Source organism: Echinops telfairi, unplaced genomic scaffold (assembly GCF_000313985.2).
Source record: "Echinops telfairi isolate 266 unplaced genomic scaffold, ASM31398v2 ScPeMD7_7400;HRSCAF=8409, whole genome shotgun sequence".
Classification (NCBI taxonomy): domain Eukaryota; kingdom Metazoa; phylum Chordata; class Mammalia; order Afrosoricida; family Tenrecidae; genus Echinops; species Echinops telfairi.
The window spans coordinates 8,750,953-8,769,955 of record NW_022111300.1 but is presented as its reverse complement, the minus strand read 5'-3'; the positions used below and the strand labels follow the sequence as shown (position 1 = coordinate 8,769,955).

Genomic DNA, 19,003 nt, shown 5'->3' with positions numbered 1-19,003 from the left:
GGATTAGATTGTAAAAGTGTCAATCTGAAGATATTAGGAATGCACACCTTTATGGGCTAAGATGAACAACACTCTTTTGGAAATGAAATAGAGGGCAGAATGTACTAAGGAATTCAAGCAACATATAATAAGAAGCTTTTTATTTCCCCCCTAATGTACTACTTTTGGGTCCTAAACAATCTGCAAATGACCAATTAGGAAGTGATGGAAATAAAGACAAAATGCAATCAGACCTGATTGTATTTCACGATAGTTACAGTAACACCTATCATAGTCAGCAAAGCCCCTGTTGGTATATTCTAATCTTTTGCCTGCTTACATAGGAGAACAAGCATGCATGTATCCCTGAGTGAAAAGTGCAGAGAGACCATCACTCTAGAACGCTCCATCAACCTTGATAAAACTTGCATCTCTCCTTCACCGGGTTGGATACATAGAGATCTTCCAAAATCCTCCAGCTCCTTCCTCATTTTCCTGCACATTTCTCCCAGTTCTCTCTCTTCCACACTTGAGCTCATCATGCTATTTATTTCTCAGAGGTCACAGACACATTTACTTATTAATGCCAACCTACATAGGAAACATGAAACAAAGAGTTCATAACCTCTTACCATTACTACCCTTATTACAGAGAAGAAACCTAATGGTCTGGAGAAAAACATGATGAAGAGAAGGAAGTGCTTCAATTGCTGGAGGTAAAGGCTAAGACAGAGAAGCTCTCTACCTTCTCTCCATACCACAGAGAAAGCAGAAGGAAATGCCTCTCAGCAAACTCAAGGGTAATCAGTAAGTTCCTTTTTAATGCTGGACTGGTGCAGGGTGGGAAAGACAGATGGCTCTCTAGCTTTCTGATACTTTCAGCAGGAAAGAGATTCATTTTGGTGGTGGTACCCAGGACAGAGTGGTATGTTAATGGTTGGAATCAAATGCACCGATCAAGAGGGAGATCATAAAGCTTACTAAGCTTCTATTATGTGCTTTTACTTGCAATATCTTATTTAATCTCCAAATTAGCCCATAAAGAAAGTATTATTAGTATTATACCCTACATTCCTGGGTTTTCTTCTGCCACAATAGCTTCTTTTTCTCAATCCCCTTTTCTGGCTAGGTTCTTATCCTTCATCAAACCTTAATAAGCATACTCTAGATTTCAGTCCTGAGACTGATTCTCTTCCTGTACTGTTTAAAGTGTCTTTAGGAAATCCTATTTAGTCCCAAGTTTTGAAAGCCATTCACATTCTGATGGTAATTCTCAAAATCTCTAGTTCCGGCCCATTCATTTCATTCTAGACTCCAATGAGGGGGCTTCAAAACTGTGGAAAACAAGTTGAAGCCCCCTTATACATGAAACTCTCTACTTCACATCTCCATTTGATATTATAGCAGATGCTGTCAGTAGCCATTCCCATCCCCTCCCATCCCCCTGGATTAAGCCCTCTAAAAGCCTTCCATATCAATCACCACTACCACCCCCATGTCCCTATACAATCTAGTTACTACTCACTTTCCCAATCTTCTCTCCTAACACTCATCCCCTTACTCATTAAGCTGGTATCACACAATAAGCTTTCAGTTCCCCAAAAATACTTGAAACGTGTTTACTTTAGGCTTTTGCATTTGTCTGTCTTCTTTTTGTGCCTCTTTTAAGTGACTAGGAGCCCTGGTGATGGAGTGTGGTAGGTACTGGGCTGCTAATCACAAAGTCAGCAGTTTGAAGGACAAGGCTTTCTACTCCTGTAAAGATTCATAATCTTAGAAACCCACAGGGGCAGTTCTACTCTGTCCCCTACAGGGTTGCCTATGAGTCGAAATGAACTTGATGGCAGCAAGTTGGTTTTTTAATGACTGAATTGTTTACTCTGGGCCATAAGAATATGAATTGTCCTAAGCCTCTATAGCCACACCCAAGATGTTGTAAGAACTCAACTATTTGCTGGTGAAAGTGTTAAAGATACAGTATGAAACTCAAATTTGTATCAGTTGTGCCAAGGCACTGGAGGCTTTCTATCCCAGTAAACATGCGCCCACTGTGTTTGCAGCTATGGTCTGCTTATGTGCAGAGTATTAGATTACTCCACCACTAGAGAGAGAGAGGCAAATTCAACCGAAGGACCTTTCTGTAACATAGGGGAAATGTAAAATAAGTGAATTATGAAGATAAGGGGTACTGGGGCTAGAACAATATCATAAATAGCACTTCAGAGAAGGTAATACAACAAATTCTGGAAGCCGCTGTTTCTGGGTGTTACCTTCACAAGAGTGGAAAAGAAATAAGTTTTTGTGTGAAAGAAAACAGGCTTTATCTCAAAAATATTAAGAAAGATGAATCCCTAGGCTGTCTAAAAGTAAAGAAGTATAAGGGGGCTTCAAAAAACTTCATGGAAAATTTAATTTCAAAGATAATGTGATATCTCCATGAACTTTTGGAAGGCCTTCAACTCTGTTCTTCCTGGTTCAGTCATGGCCAAAGAAGAGTAACTTTGAATCTGCAAAATGTGGGTAAATAAGGATAACCTCATCAGGAAAAATTATGGGTCAACGTGCTGGGACCTTACGTTCCCTTTTAGAAAATAGAAGCAGTGTATGCACTGCTTAACATGCAAATCTCTTGACTGGTGGAGTCAGAAACAATGGTGCCTTGCTCAGTTAGAGGCATGAGTGTTGTTCTCCACTGTCTGGATAATAAGCCGATCTCCTACATCAGGTTCCTGAAGGGCTGATTATGCCTCCTGTGAGTATCCTGTTCCAGAGCTTCAATCTACAGTTTCCCCTATTCTGGTGATCCCTCTGTTTCACTCAAATTTTTAAAATTTGGGTCTATTCCAGTTTCACATCATCAGTCGTGACTGAAGAAATTCGAAGCCCTGTATGTATGGTTGTACACTGAACAAAGAAGGCTGAAGAAGAATTGATGGATTTGAATTGTGATGTTGGCAAAGAATATTTAAAGTACCATGGACTGCTAAAAAACAAACCGATCTGTCTTGGAAGAAGTGTGACCAGAGTGCTCCTTAGTGGTAAGGAGGGCAAGACTTCATCATACATACTTTGGGCATGTTGTCAGTGGACACCCAACCCTGAAGAAAGACATCACGTTTGGTAAAGCAGAGGGGCGGGGGGAGGAAGGTGGATGGTGCAGGGCTGGGCAGTGTTTCGTTCTGTTGTGCATATGGTCGCTGTGGGTCAAACCTAACTCGATGGCACCACCAACAACAACAACATGTAGGGAAGAAAAGAAAATGGTAAGAGTAAGAAATCCTGTAACTGAAACAATTCTGACTCACAGTAACCCTGTCGGACAGGGTAGAACTGACCATTAGTTTTCAATGAAGTTCACATTTTCCTTCTACAGAACGCCTAGTGAGTTGAACCTACCCTTCAGTTAGCAGCTGAGTGCTTAACCACTGTGCCACCCGGGCTCCTTGGAAGAAGAAAAGGTAGAAATAAAGCAGAATGATTTCTATTTACTTAGATAAAAAATGGAATTAAAATAACAGAAGAACTATACCACTGCCACCTTTAATCCCACTCTACATCAAATGCCAGGTTAAGATACCAGTAAAAGGGTAAACTGATATGATCACTGTAACTAATGTAAAAAACATGAATACTTACTGCACTTCAGAAAGTGTTTATTGAAAAATGATAGCGGGCTTGGGGAAAAAATCACATTCAATCTCCAAACTGACTGCAAATCAAACCCAGTGTTAACACCAAGTGAAAAAATCATCCCTTATCCATGTAGATCCAAGTACCACACTTACCGATCTTCTAAAACTTTAATGGTTTCATGAAGGACCTTTTGTTGCTCTCGCAGTTGTTGGTTTTTGGTGAAAAATTCTTCTAGTCTCTGTGCATCTCTAAGAGTGAAGAAATGAATGTAATTTTTTTGGAGAAAAACAATGTAGGATAATTCTGCTATAAGAACTCCGAAGTATGATTTCAACACATCTTATATAAAATAAATTGCTTATATAACTTGTTCATCAGACTTCCAAATGTACTAGAATTTGCTCTGCAGCATAAGCAGCCCTGGTGGTCCTGTCTGGTAAGCACTGGACTGATAACTGTACAGTCAGCGGTTGAAACACACCACTGCTCTAATGAAAAAAGATGAGGCTAGAAGCTCCTATAAAGACGTACAGTCTCAGCAACCCCATGACTGGCCGCTATGAGTTGAAACTGGCTCCATGGCAGGAGGTTTTTGCTTTTTTTTTTTTTTTTCCCCTGTATTGAGAAGTATAGAAGTTCAGTAGTCAAATCATTTAATGGCTAACTGAAAAGCAGTTTAAACCCACCAGTTGTTCTGAAGGAAAAAGTATTGGCAGTGGGCTTCAGTAAAGATTTACAACCTTAGAAACTCCTGCGGCAGTTCCACTCTGCCCAGCAGGTCTCCACGGGTAAGAATCGACTCAGCAGTCGTGGGTTTTGCGTACAGAGGAAGTATTATCCTGAACCCTATTACCCAATGCTGGGACACAGATGCAGCATCTGGGGATTCTGACAGGAAATGCAATGTAAGGAATCAGGAGAGACCAATCCCTGAAAAGGGGCATCATACTTGGGAAAAGAAAAGAAGGAAGACCCTTGACAAGGTGGATTGGCAGACACTGTGTCTGCACAATGAGCTCAAACATAAGAACCACTGTGCGCAGGGCAGTTTGCTCTGCCGTGCCCAGGCTGTTTGGCTTGATGGCACCTAACAACAACCATGCCAGAGTGATATAACAGCCTCCTGCTACACAACAAGCATAGTTACAGGAGAATATGAAACAGCTGGAATTCTGGACACTACCGAAGAAACCCACTGCCTAAGAGTCAATCCTGTAATATAAATGAGTGCGTAAAAGGAAAGCCATGAAAATATTAGGAGGCCACTTGACTATTTACTAAAATCAGGTCTGAAACAAACATGTGAATAGACAAGTGCTAAGGGGGAGAAGGTGGGGCTTTGAAACGCTTGAGGAAAAATAAAATTTTGAAACTTCCAAGAACTTTCTGAAGCTCCCTCTTATATTCTTTTCTATCTGCTGCTTCTTCCCGGTTGGATTCCCTACGCACTGGGATATCTTATAAACACAACTATACTAATGATTTAGAGATAAGATGTCTTGACCGTTACTGTGCTGTACATGTAAACTGTAAAATAGATAGGAGGGAGGGTAATGGTAAAACAGGAGATTCCTAGCTCCTAATTCCACAATGCAAAGGCCCAGGTTACTCTGGAGAGAGTAAATAAAGCACCATTTTAATTCTCTGATCACTCAGGAAATTCAGTTACTTAAGAGTAATTAAAATATATATTAAAAAGGGGAAAAAAAGAGGAGCTGATCCCCAGGGCTCAATGGAAAGTAAATGTCTAGAAAAGAATGATGAGATATATGTACCAATATGTAGGATACAATTGATATATTAGGTTTGTAACAAGAGTTTTAAGAGCCCCAACAAAATGATTAAAAAAAAAAGCTGTTACAGAGTATCAAATGAGTGTAAATGATACAATGAAACACGGCATTATTATCAGCTACTAAATAACCAGGTGTTCTTCTAGACTTGCTTTTAATTTTCTTTAATATTCAGAGATGATTTGGGTTATCTTTGAGGAAACATTAAGTAACATCAACTACATGATGTCCCAAGGTTACCAATGAGACCAATTCCCAATTGTCTTGAAGCTAAGTCAGTTCAGGTACCTGCAGTTCTAAATTAGCTTTATTTTCATTTAATTAAAAGTTTGAGGCCTTTCCAATAATTAAAAAGTTGCATGTGCAATTAGTGAAAGTGATTGTGATAAAAAGTTGTAGGGGTTGGTTCAATTATTTTAAAGTGACAGAAAATTTACATAAACATTAAAAGGCCAGTATGAATTATTGGATGTTAAGTTGGAGATTCATAACCCATATATAAAAAGGTACTTTAAAAAATCAGAAGTCTCAATTTATAAAAGTACACTTAAACAAACCTATATAATTTCTAATTATATATTATCATTTAATCGATGAGAAATATAGGAAATTATTCTGAAGCCAAGACAAAGTTACTTTGTCATTATAAATCTATCATTTAAAATAGAATTACTATTTTAGAAAACAAAGCTATTACTAGGCCTGCTTGAAGGATTCATAGCTTAAAATGTATAATCGAATAAACACAATGAGTTAAGGGGTTTGAAAAAGGTTCCTTAAAGCAATCAATATTTTAGCTCTACAGGAGTCACTACAAGACCTTCACCTTCAACACTGAATGAAGGTACAATAAAAAGAGTTAACTGTATACTGTAACTAAGAATCAACTCTGAAACATTAAACCTTTGATATCAGAAACAGGGGGAACAAAAATCCTATATAGGGTTATTATACAAAAAAAGATTTTTGTAGAACATCTCCAATAAATAGTAGTATAATTATCTAGTTGGTATGATTTAGAGCACCACATTAAATCACTGACAGTACTCGTCTTCTAATTAACACTGTAGCAACCATCCAGGAGATTTGGTGGTACAGTGGCTAAGCACTCTGGCTGCTAAGCAACAGGCTCCTGTTATGATCCTGCCAATTGCTCTGCAGAAGCAAGATGTAGCCTCCATCCAGAAAAGTTTAGTCTTCAAAACCATACGGGGCAGAACAGCCTTGTCTCATAGGGTTGCTATGAGTCAGAATCAACTTGATGGCAATGGATTTTGTTTTGTTTCTTTGTTTTAAATATAGCAACCATAGCTAACTATCTGGGTTATATACAAAAATAAAGATAAAATAAAACAGAATGTTTATTTTGTAATTTTAAACCTCAAACCACTCCCATAAAACACTGCCACCACTAAGAAAATGCATCTTTCTTACTAAGTAAATATTTCCTCTTTTTTTATTTCAGGTCAATAGAAAAGGAAGAATTTTATTTATTAACCAATAAAATGGTTCTATTTTCCTCACTGAGCTGATGCAATTTCATTATACTTATTTTTGGATAAATTTTTACTTGAGGGAGAATATACAAAAAGAGTTTTCTACTGGAATCATTCAGGAACACAGGGTAACAGTGGCAATGATTTAAAGTGCCTGAAAAGCTCGGAAAATCTCTGGACTCTCTATTTCCCAAAGAAAGAAAAGGCTATCTGAAGTCTGTTCAGTGTCATAAAAAAAAGTCATGCTCCAGGAACGGCACTGGCTTTCTAAGCCGCAAACTAGTCTAGCTGTACGAGACATTTTTGGTTGCCTGCCATACACATCTATCTATACATTAAAAACCTCAAGTTAATACTAATAACTCTCACTCCTATCCAACAGCATAGTGCTCATTCTAGACTTCCCTCTTCTCCTTATTTGTACTTTTCCAGAAAGCAAGAAACCTGCCATTTCTACAATATAGTTATTTGCTCAATCTCAGAATAGACATAGAGCAGTTTCAGAGTGTTTGTCCATTACTGTTTAGGAATGAGCACACAGCAATTACGGTTAGTGAGTCTGGGGGAAGATGACTGGGGACTTCTGGTAAACATATATACATTCATAAAATGGGACATAAGGAAAGAGATCTATCCTCTTTTCTGCCTTCTGTACTTAAGGGCTAGAAGAAAGGTGGTCCCTTGCTATTCTATAGTTATTCTGCAGTGTGCTAAGACCAAGAGGGCATGCCAGGACACTAAGGATGACGGGGGTAGGGGGGAGATGAAAATAGACTGGCTCAGTCAGGGTGCAGTATAGCAACAACAAACCATACAACTTTCCTCTAGTTCCTAAATGCTTCCTCCCCACCCACTATCATCCCAGTTCTACCTTACAAATCTGGCTAGACCAGAGGATGTACACTGGTACAGATAGGAACTGGAAACACAGGGAATCCAGGACAGATGACCCCTTCAGGACCAGTGGTGAGACTGGCGATACAGGGAGGGTGTAGGGAGGGTGGGGTAGAAAGGGGGAACTGATTATAACGATCTACATATAACCTCCTCCCTGGGGGAAAGACAACAGAAAAGTGGGTGAAGGGAGATGACGGACAGTGTAAGATATGGCAAAATAATAATTTATAAATTATCAAGGGTTCATGAGGGAGCGGGGAGCAGAGAGGGAGGGAGGGAGGGAAATGAGGAGCTGATGCCACGGGCTTACGTGGAGAGCAACTGTTTTGAGAATGATGAGGGTAACAAATGTACAAATGTGCTTTATACAATTGAAGTATATATGGATTGTGATAAGAGTTGCATGAGCCCTCAATAAAATGATTACAAAAAATAGACTGCCTCTTTAATGTTGCTGCCAACTTACTGAATTAGCCAGTCCAATGGTTCAAGCTTTATGCTGCTAACTGAAAGGTTAATGGTTCAAATCCAACAGTTGCTCTAAAGGAGAAAAGACCTATTAACTTTTATAAAGATTCCTGCTGAGAAAACCCCATGGGCATTCCACTCTGCAATGAGTAGAAATGACCTATTTTCCTTACTGATTTTTTTGTTTTCCACAGAAGGTATTTCCACTATTAAGAAACACATCCTGAAAATACTAAGTCACTTAATACATTTCCTCTAGAAGAAACATCTTTCAAATGTGGGAATTAAACAAGGCTGTTATCTGAGATAGAGACATGAGTTATTTTACCATTAAGGATGTTTAATATGCTATCTTTAAGGTAGAAATATATATACTTTTGTACTGCAAAGCATTTTAAAATGTTCATAATTAAGAAATTTAACGATTTTAAACAAAATTGTTCTTAAAATCACTTTCTATTTCTGAATCTGAATCCATTTCCAAACATGACTTTCCAGATGAGAAGAAAACTTCCCAATTTCTGTACAATAATGGAGAAAACAACTGGATATGCTCTGATGTGGATCAGTAACTAGCTTTCTGTTACACTTTGAAAAGCTGTATACACATGCAGTCACTGAGGCTCCTGGGTATGTGTGATAGAGCAGACTCAGTTTTCACTAGTCACAAAGACGTGGTTTTTGCCATGCTACCTCACCTTGACTTTGAAATGTGATTCACATTTCAGAGTAGGGAAGCTCAAAAGATCATGAGTAAAATCGGCCCCTAACTTAGAAAATCAGACTCCATTGTGGACTTAATAATCAAAATAACTTAGGGAGTTCTCTCATTCAATTATTACTTCTTAAAGGAATTTAGAAGTCCCACCTTGTAGCATCGTGAATCTAGTTGTTACCCTTAAATGAGATATGAATGATGTTGACAGATGGATCAAAGGAGATTTTTAAAAATCATTTTATTAGGGCTCTAACAGCCCCCGCCCCCTTTTTAATCACTTTATTGGGGTCTCGTACAACTCTTATTACAATCCATACATACATCCATTGTGTCAAGCACATTTATACATTTATTGCCCTCATTATCCTCAAAACATTTGCTTTCTACTTGAGCCCTTGGTATGAGCTCATTTTCCCCCCCTTCCTCCCCACATCCCCTCCCTTCATGAACCCTTGATTATTTATAAATTATTACTTTGTCATGTCTTACACTGTCCGACGTCTCCCTTCACCCACTTTTCTGCTGTCTGTCCCCATTTACTTTATGAAAAAATGTTATATGTAAATACATAATTTATACCAAATATACACATATATGTGCATATTAACTAAGAATATACCTACAATTACAGTTATACATTTTACTTTAGAATTTTTGAAGACTCACTGGCAATTACACAAGACCTATACATAGTAAAGCTAATTTCCTTATAAAATAAGACACTGAGGTTTAATATGACCCCAATGTCAACTACCTTATAAATAGGACAACAGTATTATATATTGATACTTACAAAATTCGTTCCTTTTTCAGTTTGGTAACTTTTACTTGTAAACCTGAAAATTAAAAGGAAAAAAAATCACCACATTTTTATACATTTGACTATTTTAAAAGTAGTGGGCTTAGGTTCTTTTGTGGATCTAATACTACACCATTAGGTCACTTTGGTCTACCTGTGATTAAAGAACCAGTATCTATCACACCACCGAATACAGTTTCACCATCTACTTCCTAAAAATTAGCCATTGCAAACTCTAGTCATACAGGGCTATTCTGATGGAGAAGGGTCACCATGAGTTGGGACTGATTTCAACTACTAGTAAGGGTTACAAAAGGTTTACATTTTCTATGCCAACCTTTTATTTCTTGGAGTTTATCTGAAGAATAAAATTCAAAGTATAAAAAGCCCATAGTAGGAATACAAAATCTTACAATAGGGATATGTTTAAGTAAAATATGATAGATTTGATAAAATCATCCAGTTATTCAAGCCTTTTAAGTGGAGTGAGGGTGGGGAGCTATTTAGGAACATTAAATTTCTTGAAATACCCCAAAATAAGCTAAAGAAGAACACATATGTACACAAAAGTCACATTTTCTAGTCGAATATTGGATTTCCTTTTATTTTTTTAAAAAGATCATTTTATTGGTGGCTTGTATAACTTTTATCACAATCTATACATCCATCTATTGTGTCAAGCACATTTGTACATTTATTGTCCTCATCATCCTCAAAACATTTGCTTTCTACTTGAGCCCTTGGTATCAGCTCATTTTTTCCTCTCCCTCCCTGGAACCCTCCCTCCCTCATGAACCCTTGATAATTTAATTATTATTTTGTCATGTCTTATACTGTCCGACATCTCCCTTCATCCACTTTTCTGTTGTCCATGCCCCAGGGAGGGGTTATATGTAGATCATTGTGATCGGTTCCCCGTTTCTACCACACCTTCCACTTCCCCTCCTGGTATCGCTACTCTCGTTACTGGTCCTGAGGGGTTTATCTGTCCTGGATTCCCTGTGTTTTCAGTTCTGATTTGTAGCAGTGCACATCCTCTGGTCTAGCTGGATTTGTAAGGTAGAACTGGGATCATGATAGTGGTGGGGAGGAAGCACTAAGGAACTTGAGGAAAGTTGTATGTTGCTACACTGCAGGCTGACTGGCTCATCTCCTCCCCGCAACCCTTCGGTAAGGGGATGTTCAGTTGCCTACAGATGGGTCTTCTCCACTCCGCACTCCCCCTCATTCACAACGATATGATTTTTTGTTCTTTGCTGCCTGATCCCTGATCCCTTTGATACCTCATGATCACAGGCCGGTGTCCTTCTTCCATGTCGGCTTTGTTGTTTCGCAGCTAGATGGCTGCTTATTTATCTTCAAGTCTTTAAGACCCCAGACACTATATCTTTTGATAGCCGGGCACTATCAGCTTTCTTCACCACATTTGCTTATGCACCCACTTTGTCTTCAGCAATCACGTGGGGAAGGTGAGGATTATGGAATGCCAGTTTTATAGAACAAAGTGTTCTTGCATTGAGGGAGTACTTGAGTAGAGGCCCAATGACCATCTGCTAACTTAATACTAATCCTATAAATATATGCACATAGATCTATTTCCCCATCATATATATTTACATATGTACATGCCTGTATTTAGACCTCTATAAATGCCCTTTGCCTCTTAGTTCTTTCCTCTATTTCCTTTTACTTCCCTCTTGTCCCACTATCATGCTCAGCCTTCATTTGTGTTTCAGTGATTCCTCTCGGTTACACTGCTCTTGATCAAGCCCAACCAGGCCTCCTACACCCTCCTTGCCATGGATTTTGGATTACTTGTTGTTGGATTACTTGTTCCCTTGTCCCTGGGTTTGTTAACACCCACTTCCTTTCCCCTGCCTCCCCCTCTCCCATGGATTGTTTATTCCGCCTACCTTATCTAGATAGACCTGCAGAGATAATGATACACACAAAAAACAAGACAGAGCAAAATAAAGCAACAAAAGAAAGCAAAACAACAACAAAAACCAATGACAAAAAAGAAAAAAGCCTGTAAATAGTTCAAGGTCTATTTGCTGACCTTTAGGAGTGGTTTCCAGTGAATCTGATGGGGTACCATGCGTTGGTCCCAAATCCTATTTTGGGGACTCTATTGGGACTTCCTTGCTCTGCTCCCTTGCTGTTGTGTTACACACCCTTAGTGTTTTGCCTCGGTGTGGTAGGGTCGGGATCGCATGCAATTTCTGCACTGTGTCTCCCTCCAGTGTTGTCCCCCGTAGGGCTATGGGTCAGTGAGGGATGTCGGGTCTCACAGTGGGGCCAGCCAAATGGTCCTCTCTGTGCATTGGCTGTTCTAAGCCAGGATATCGTCTTCAAGGCTCGGTGGGCCAGGATGTGCTCCATTCTCTTCCTCCCCCTTCATTTGCTCCTGTGCGCTGTGATCAGACATGTCCCTTTCCCTGAGCTGTAGCTTCAGTGCTGTCCTCTGAAGTGAATTCTTCTGGGGGGTTCTCTATTTTCTAAATGTGATTATTATATAGGAAAAATACACATAACCTCTAGCTTACTTTTCCTGATTCCTAGTCCATGCTCTCACTAACCCACAAATACTCCAATTTTTGACATTTCATTTACTTTAAAAAATATCTACTGCCAAAATCCTACCCATACTCATAATTAAGGATGAGTCTCTAATGTTTAATGTAAGCTATATTTATACTGACATAAATGTGCCTTGAATACATTATGCTGAATGAAATAAGCCACACACAAAAGGATAAATATTATATGAGCTCACCTATATGAAATATCTAGAATAAGAAAATGGGTAAGACATAAAGTATATGAGTAGTTAGCAGGGATGATGGGCAAAGGCTGATAGATAGGGAGCTATAATTTAATATACTCGGTTTAGTTTGGGGAGATTACACAGTTTAGGAACTTAAGAGTGGTAATGACTATCCAATGCTAATAATTAATACCACTGAATTAAACACAGAAATATTTAAATTGGCTAATTTTATGTTATAAACAAACTTCAAAATGTCTGTGAAAAATCTTTTCATTTTCCATGAACCTTTTGAAACCTCCTGATATATATTTATTTTACCATCAACAAATTACCGAGAGTTTAAAAGTTCTATACCTACTCAAGAATTTCTATTATTTAGGGCAAATTTACTCTCAATAAATAGCTTTCAGTTGACTGATATATATAAATAAGATCTAGGACTATTTTCTATTTGCTTTGGTAGTTTATGGATTCTAATAAGGCAAAAAATTTTACAATTTCCTATGTGATTTATATAAAAATTAATAAATGTATCTTTTCTAATAAGGTGATTTTTTCTTTCCTGTTTAAATTTAGGGCAATCTTTTGAACAACACAATTACATAAATAAGAGTTTTAAAAAACAAACTATGACTTCTCTACCATGCACTAGCGATGAAGTCAAAAGTCACATAGATCCTGATGGGGGAAGTCCCTCCCCCTCTGCCCAGAGTGATAAAGGGTTAATGGCAGCAAACCCAGATACTGAAGAACAGAAGCAATGGAAAATCTCTTTTAATGCTAAAAGACTCATCTCTAAGAAATGTCTATGGCATAGCACGTTTTACCCTTATTTTTATGGCCAATGATTTAAATTTTATTCAAATTTTATGAATAAACCTATAAAGGAATGCTCATAGCAGCTTTACTCAGAATAACCAAACATTAGAAACAATCCTAAATTCTCAACGAGTGAGGCGTTAACCTGTGGTTTACTCATGTCATGGACTATTACTCAACAACTAGGGATTTAATCATGCTGAGTGGAGGGAAAAAGGCAATCTCAAAAGACTGCATATTCTAGGTTCTGCTTACATAACATTTGTACGAGAATAAAATTATAGGGATAAATTATAGATTATTGGTAGCCAGAGGTGGGAGGAATGAGGTTAAATCCAGTTAAATAATTAAAACACTATTTTAATTCTCTACCCCTTCACTTCAGGTAACATTACCCAGAATAAGCCAAATATAATGTATGCACTCTAACTTTGCAACATTCTACGGTTTAAAACTACGAATTATAGACTAACATATATTTTTTGGTAAATGTGGATCTGTCTCAGGGAGGAAGGTTGCTGGGGATCTAAAAGAGTGGTAGACAGGGTCCTTGGTAGTGAACACAAGAATCTACATGTGGCAACGTTGCATGGAACTAAATATGCATACGTGTGTGCAGGCACACATGCAAACACACAAATGAACACATGTGAAACTGGAATAATCTTTTAATTTTTAGGAAAATCAACTCCATTTCTCAAGATTTCTGAGAAAATTCCTTCTTTTTCAGGTGATGATGACAAGCTCCTGAAGCCTTCAATGGACTTCGTAAAGCACAGACGCAGGCTTGAAGAATTAAGGAAAGAATTTGTGACTCTATTAGGCCAAACACAGAAGTCAGCGATTTTTTCTCTCTCTTATGTCCTTCCCAAAGATGTGTATAAATTTATTTGTTGACAAATTTTCTTGCTTTTAATTTTGGCCAACTCCTAGAACTCAGGTCTATCATCAGAAGTGAAAAGTGCAACCAATGATGACATGGATTCTTGCCATGAACCATTTTAAGAAAAGAAACGAGATAGAAAGTCCACAGACTTCAAAAGAAAATTCTTGGGAAATTCGGTAAGACTACTCTTTTATCTTTAGTATTCAACACCTGTGAGGCATTTGTTCTGTCCTGCAGATCAGCTCTGAAACAGGTTTATGTGCGTGTAACTGTGTGTGTGTTTTAATTTCAAGCATTTACTATTCATCAAGTCAATTAGGCATCTACAATTAGAGCCCCTATAAAGTGTGCTTTAATCCTGCTCCACACCCATCGGAAGGAATGAAGCTATACAACAATACAGCTCCTGTATGAACAGGTAGTCTGTTCAACAAAGTATTTGGGACTGTAACACTGGCAACCTGAGACACCTATTGAAGAAACCACACTCAAAAGAGCAAGCACTATGATCGACCCTGCACCCATTCATGTATAAATTTTGGAGAAAATAAAACAATCAAGGGTATATGTGTCATTATAACACATCAAATTTAACTAATTCAGAAGGGAGGCAAAATTAAATCTGTTATAAGTAAAACAAAAAGTATCTAATTCCATTTCTTCACTATTTGAAACCCCTTGTAAGTTCATAGAAAAATATCTATAAATCACCCTTACACATAATCAAAGATAATCTCGCTCATATTATAGAAGGACATTTATCAGGGATTTCAGAAGGATGTAGAGTAGTTATTATTGGTGGATTTCCTAGGATAGTTAAATAAAAATGATATAACTCAGGTACTATCATTTCTCTCTTTTTTTTTTACTGACATGAAAGTTTAAAAGTAATGAGTCAAGGGAAGGAGGGAGCGGGGAGAAGGAAGAACCTTCTGCAGCCGCGTCCTGCCACTGTCCATCTGACCTACACGCAACGTCCCCGCCGCTGCTGTTGGTTGGAGCATTTGACATTGTGCAGCAAAGAAATGGTTATGGAGAAACCCAGTCTGCTGCTTGTAGGGCGGTTGTTTGTGATGCAATACTATACTTTGCTGAATAAAGCTCCAGAATATTTACACAGGTTTTATGGCAGGAATTCTTCCGATGTTCACGGTGGAGCAGATGCTAGTGGAAAGCCCCAAGAAGCTGTTTATGATCAAAATGATATACATCACAAAGTATTATCTCTGAACTTCAGTGCGTGTCATACTAAAATTCGTCATGTGGATGCTCATGCAACCTTGAGTGATGGAGTAGTTGTTCAGGTCATGGGCTTCCTGTCTAACAGTGGACAACCAGAGAGGAAGCTTATGCAAACGTTGGTCCTGGCTCCTGAAGGTTCTGTTCCAAATCAGTTTTATGTTCACAATGATATGTTTCGTTATGAAGATGAAGTGTTTGGTGATTCTGAACCAGAACTTGATCAAGAGTCAGAAGATGAAGTAGAAGAGGAACAAGAAGAAAGGCAACCATCTCCCGAACCTGTTCAGGAAAATGCCAGTAGTGGTTACTATGAAGCTCACCCTGTGACTAATGGCAGAGAGGAACCTTTAGAAGAAGCTCTCATGACCCTGAACCTGAGCCAGAATCTGAAGCAAAAACTGAAGAACTGAAACCACAAGTGGAGGAGAAAAACTTAGAATTAGAGGAGAAGTCTATTTCTCCTCCGCCTGCGGAACCTGCTTCTCTGCCACAAGAACCACCAAAGCCAAGAGTTGAAGCTAAACCGGAAGTTCCAGCTCAGCCACCTCGTGTGCGGAACAACGGCCTCGGGAATGACCTGGTTTTCCTCCTAAGGGACCAAGGCCTGGCAGAGGAGATATTGAACAGAATGAATCTGACAACTGTAGAAGAATTCGCTATCCGAGTCAACTTTTTGTTGGTAACTTGCCACATGATACTGATGAAAATGAACTGAAAGAATTCTTTATGAGTTTTGGAAACGTTGTGGAACTTCGCCTCAATACCAAGGGTGTTGGGGGAAAGCTTCCAAATTTTGGTTTTGTGGTTTTTGATGACTCTGAACCAGCTCAGAGAATCTTCATTGCAAAACCAATTATGTTTCGAGGGGAAGTCCGTTTAAATGTGGAAGAGAAAAAGACAAGAGCTGCAAGAGAACGAGAGACCAGAGGCGGTGGTGACGATCGCAGGGACATTAGGTGCAACAACAGGGGGCCTGGTGGTCCACATGGAATCGTGGGTGGAGGAATGATGCGTGACCGTGATGGAAGAGGACCTCCTCTAAGAGGTGGCATGGTGCAGAAACTTGGCTCTGGAAGAGGAACCGGACAGATGGAAGGCCGCTGCACAGGACAGCGTCGCTGAAGCTCCACTGTTGGCAGGGTCTTGGCAGTGGTGTACTAGTCATCGTGTTTGCATTCTTATTCTTTTCTTTTTTGGCTTTAGAATGTGGCACAGCCTTTTTGATCATTTCTTTGATGTGAAAAGCATCTTTTGTTTATCGGTTAAATTGAGGTGGACATTATTTCCCCAATTCCACAACAGGATTCACATTGTTACTTTATAAATTTAGACTTGGAGAACTGCGGACTGAGAAATGTCCATATCTTAAACAGTCTACAACAAAATGAACTTTAAAAGATATTCCCAACTGAATTCAGGGCCTTGAGTAAAAAAAAAAACCAAAAAACCTCTGCTTCACATTTTGTTTTAAGTGTTACTGTTTCTGCCTATTAATGTTAGAAACACAAATAATGCAATTTGTGCAACTGGGGAATCCTGCCTTTTTTTCCTTGACTCCCCCTCAAAATACAAACCAAGAGAAACTAGTGACACACTCGTCCAAATGCACTCATGGACTCGTTAATACTGACATCTGCAACAGGGGGAAAGCTCATCTTTTTCAGTAAAGACTAGTTGGTGAAATGATGAGGGTGTTTTATCTGCTTGCTGTGACCAGCATGTGTACTCATAAACCCTAACAAGACTACAAGTATACTCCAGAAGGAAACCATTTAGTTATGAACTTAATAACACAATTCAGAACTTCAGAACCTTGGTCTTGAACATTAGACCAGGTTTAGTCGCTCCACATCTAAGATTTTTCTACCTGGCCCTCTTCAGTACAGGGATGGCTGGCTGCTCAACACACTCCTCCTGCCCCCTTTCCTTTCTTTATTCTGTGTACAGCGAAATTGTCTTTACTGTATTTTTGTTCTCTGATAATATAAACATGATGGTGCCTTCTATTACTACATCATTCCAGTCTTGCTGGTAAAAAAAAAAAAAAGTAATGAGTCAATTTTGATTCCGTATTTACATCAAAACCTGCAAAGCCTGGACAAGTCCATGTTTGATGTCTTTCAAATAGCCTCTTATACCGGTTTCTCAAGTAGATTCTCCCACCTTCTTTTAAGAAGAATTAAACACCCTTCAGGCATGTCTTTGATGTTATCATACGATCTCATTTTATATGGGACTCTGTGGACCACATCAACAGTGAACTAATGTTAAGAAAACCCCTGCCTGGACCCAACCAAAATAAGTTTTTAATGACAGTAATATTTAGAAAAAATAAGCACACTGAGAAATCCACAGTAATTTTGAAATTTTAAAAAGTGACCTGATCAATATATTTTGATATGCCAAAAGTTGCCTTCTTTCATCAGCTCAAAAATAAAAGAAATAAAGTTTGCCAGTATATAAACATACACATACATATACCGTATATACACGAGTATAAGCCGACCTGAATATCAGCCAAGGCACCTAATTTTACCACAAAACCTGCATTAAAATGTGCCAAAAAACTCAGCTTATACACATGTATACACGGTACCTTAACCCTGTGACAGTGTGATGACTATTAGCACATAATAGTCACAAGAATGCAATTAACAAAATTTATCCCCTAAATAATAAAGCTTACGAGGGATTCCCCCCCAAAAAAAACCCAACTCCCCCCCAAAGCTATGTATTTAATTTTTTTTTATAAAATAACCTCAGCACCTTCAATGTGCTCTCTATCACACTTAATACATTTGTCAAATCTGCGATTCCATTCTTGGAACCATTTTTCAAACTCATCTGTTTGGATGGCTGACAACACCTCCCTTTTTTATCTTCACCTCTTCTACATGGTCAAATCGCTGTCCTTTCATGTCCCTCTTCATTCATGGAAACAAAAGAAGTTACGTGGAGCAAGATAAGGGGTGTAAGGTGTGTGGGGCAAGAGAGGCATGCTGTTTTTAGCCAAAAACTGTTGCACTGAGATGGCTGCATGAGCAGGTGCATTGTCGTGGTGGCAAAACCGGTGCCCCATCTGTCACAAATCAGGTCTTTTTTATCTTGCACACTGTTAGCAATCTTTTCAGATTCTCTGAATAGAAAGCTTGATTTACCATCTGACCTGATGGAATAAACTCCAAATGCACTACAAGTCGACATTTTCTTCCTTTCAGGAAGCTGATGTAAGTCCAAAACGAGGTTTGTCAAACATCGTCATTTCATCTTTTTTTTCTTTAATCATTTTATTGGGGGCTCATACAATTCTTATCACAATCCATATATACAAGCATTGTGTCAAGCATATATGTACATTTGTTGCCCTCATCATTCTCAAAACATTTGCCTTCTACTTTAGCCCTTAATATCGGCTGCTCATTTTCCCCCTCCCTCCCCATTACCCCCTCCCTCATGAACCCTTCATAATTCATAAATTATTATTTTGTCATATGTTACAGTCT

At 38.6% G+C, this 19,003-nt stretch overlaps 1 protein-coding gene and 1 pseudogene across 1 annotated transcript in view; one reads left to right on the top strand and one right to left on the bottom strand.

Annotated features, from left to right (window-relative positions):
• RBBP8 (RB binding protein 8, endonuclease) overlaps window positions 1–19,003 on the bottom strand; it is a 75,496-nt gene that overhangs the window by 45,796 nt on the left and 10,697 nt on the right. Inside the window, exons 3-4 of the mRNA XM_004702903.2 lie at window positions 9,778–9,820; window positions 3,765–3,860 (exon numbers count right to left, since the gene is read on the bottom strand). Of these exons, the coding sequence (XP_004702960.1) occupies window positions 3,765–3,860; window positions 9,778–9,820 (139 nt within the window). The remainder of the gene's footprint in view (window positions 1–3,764; window positions 3,861–9,777; window positions 9,821–19,003) is intronic.
• LOC101645832 lies at window positions 15,241–16,622 on the top strand (annotated as a pseudogene).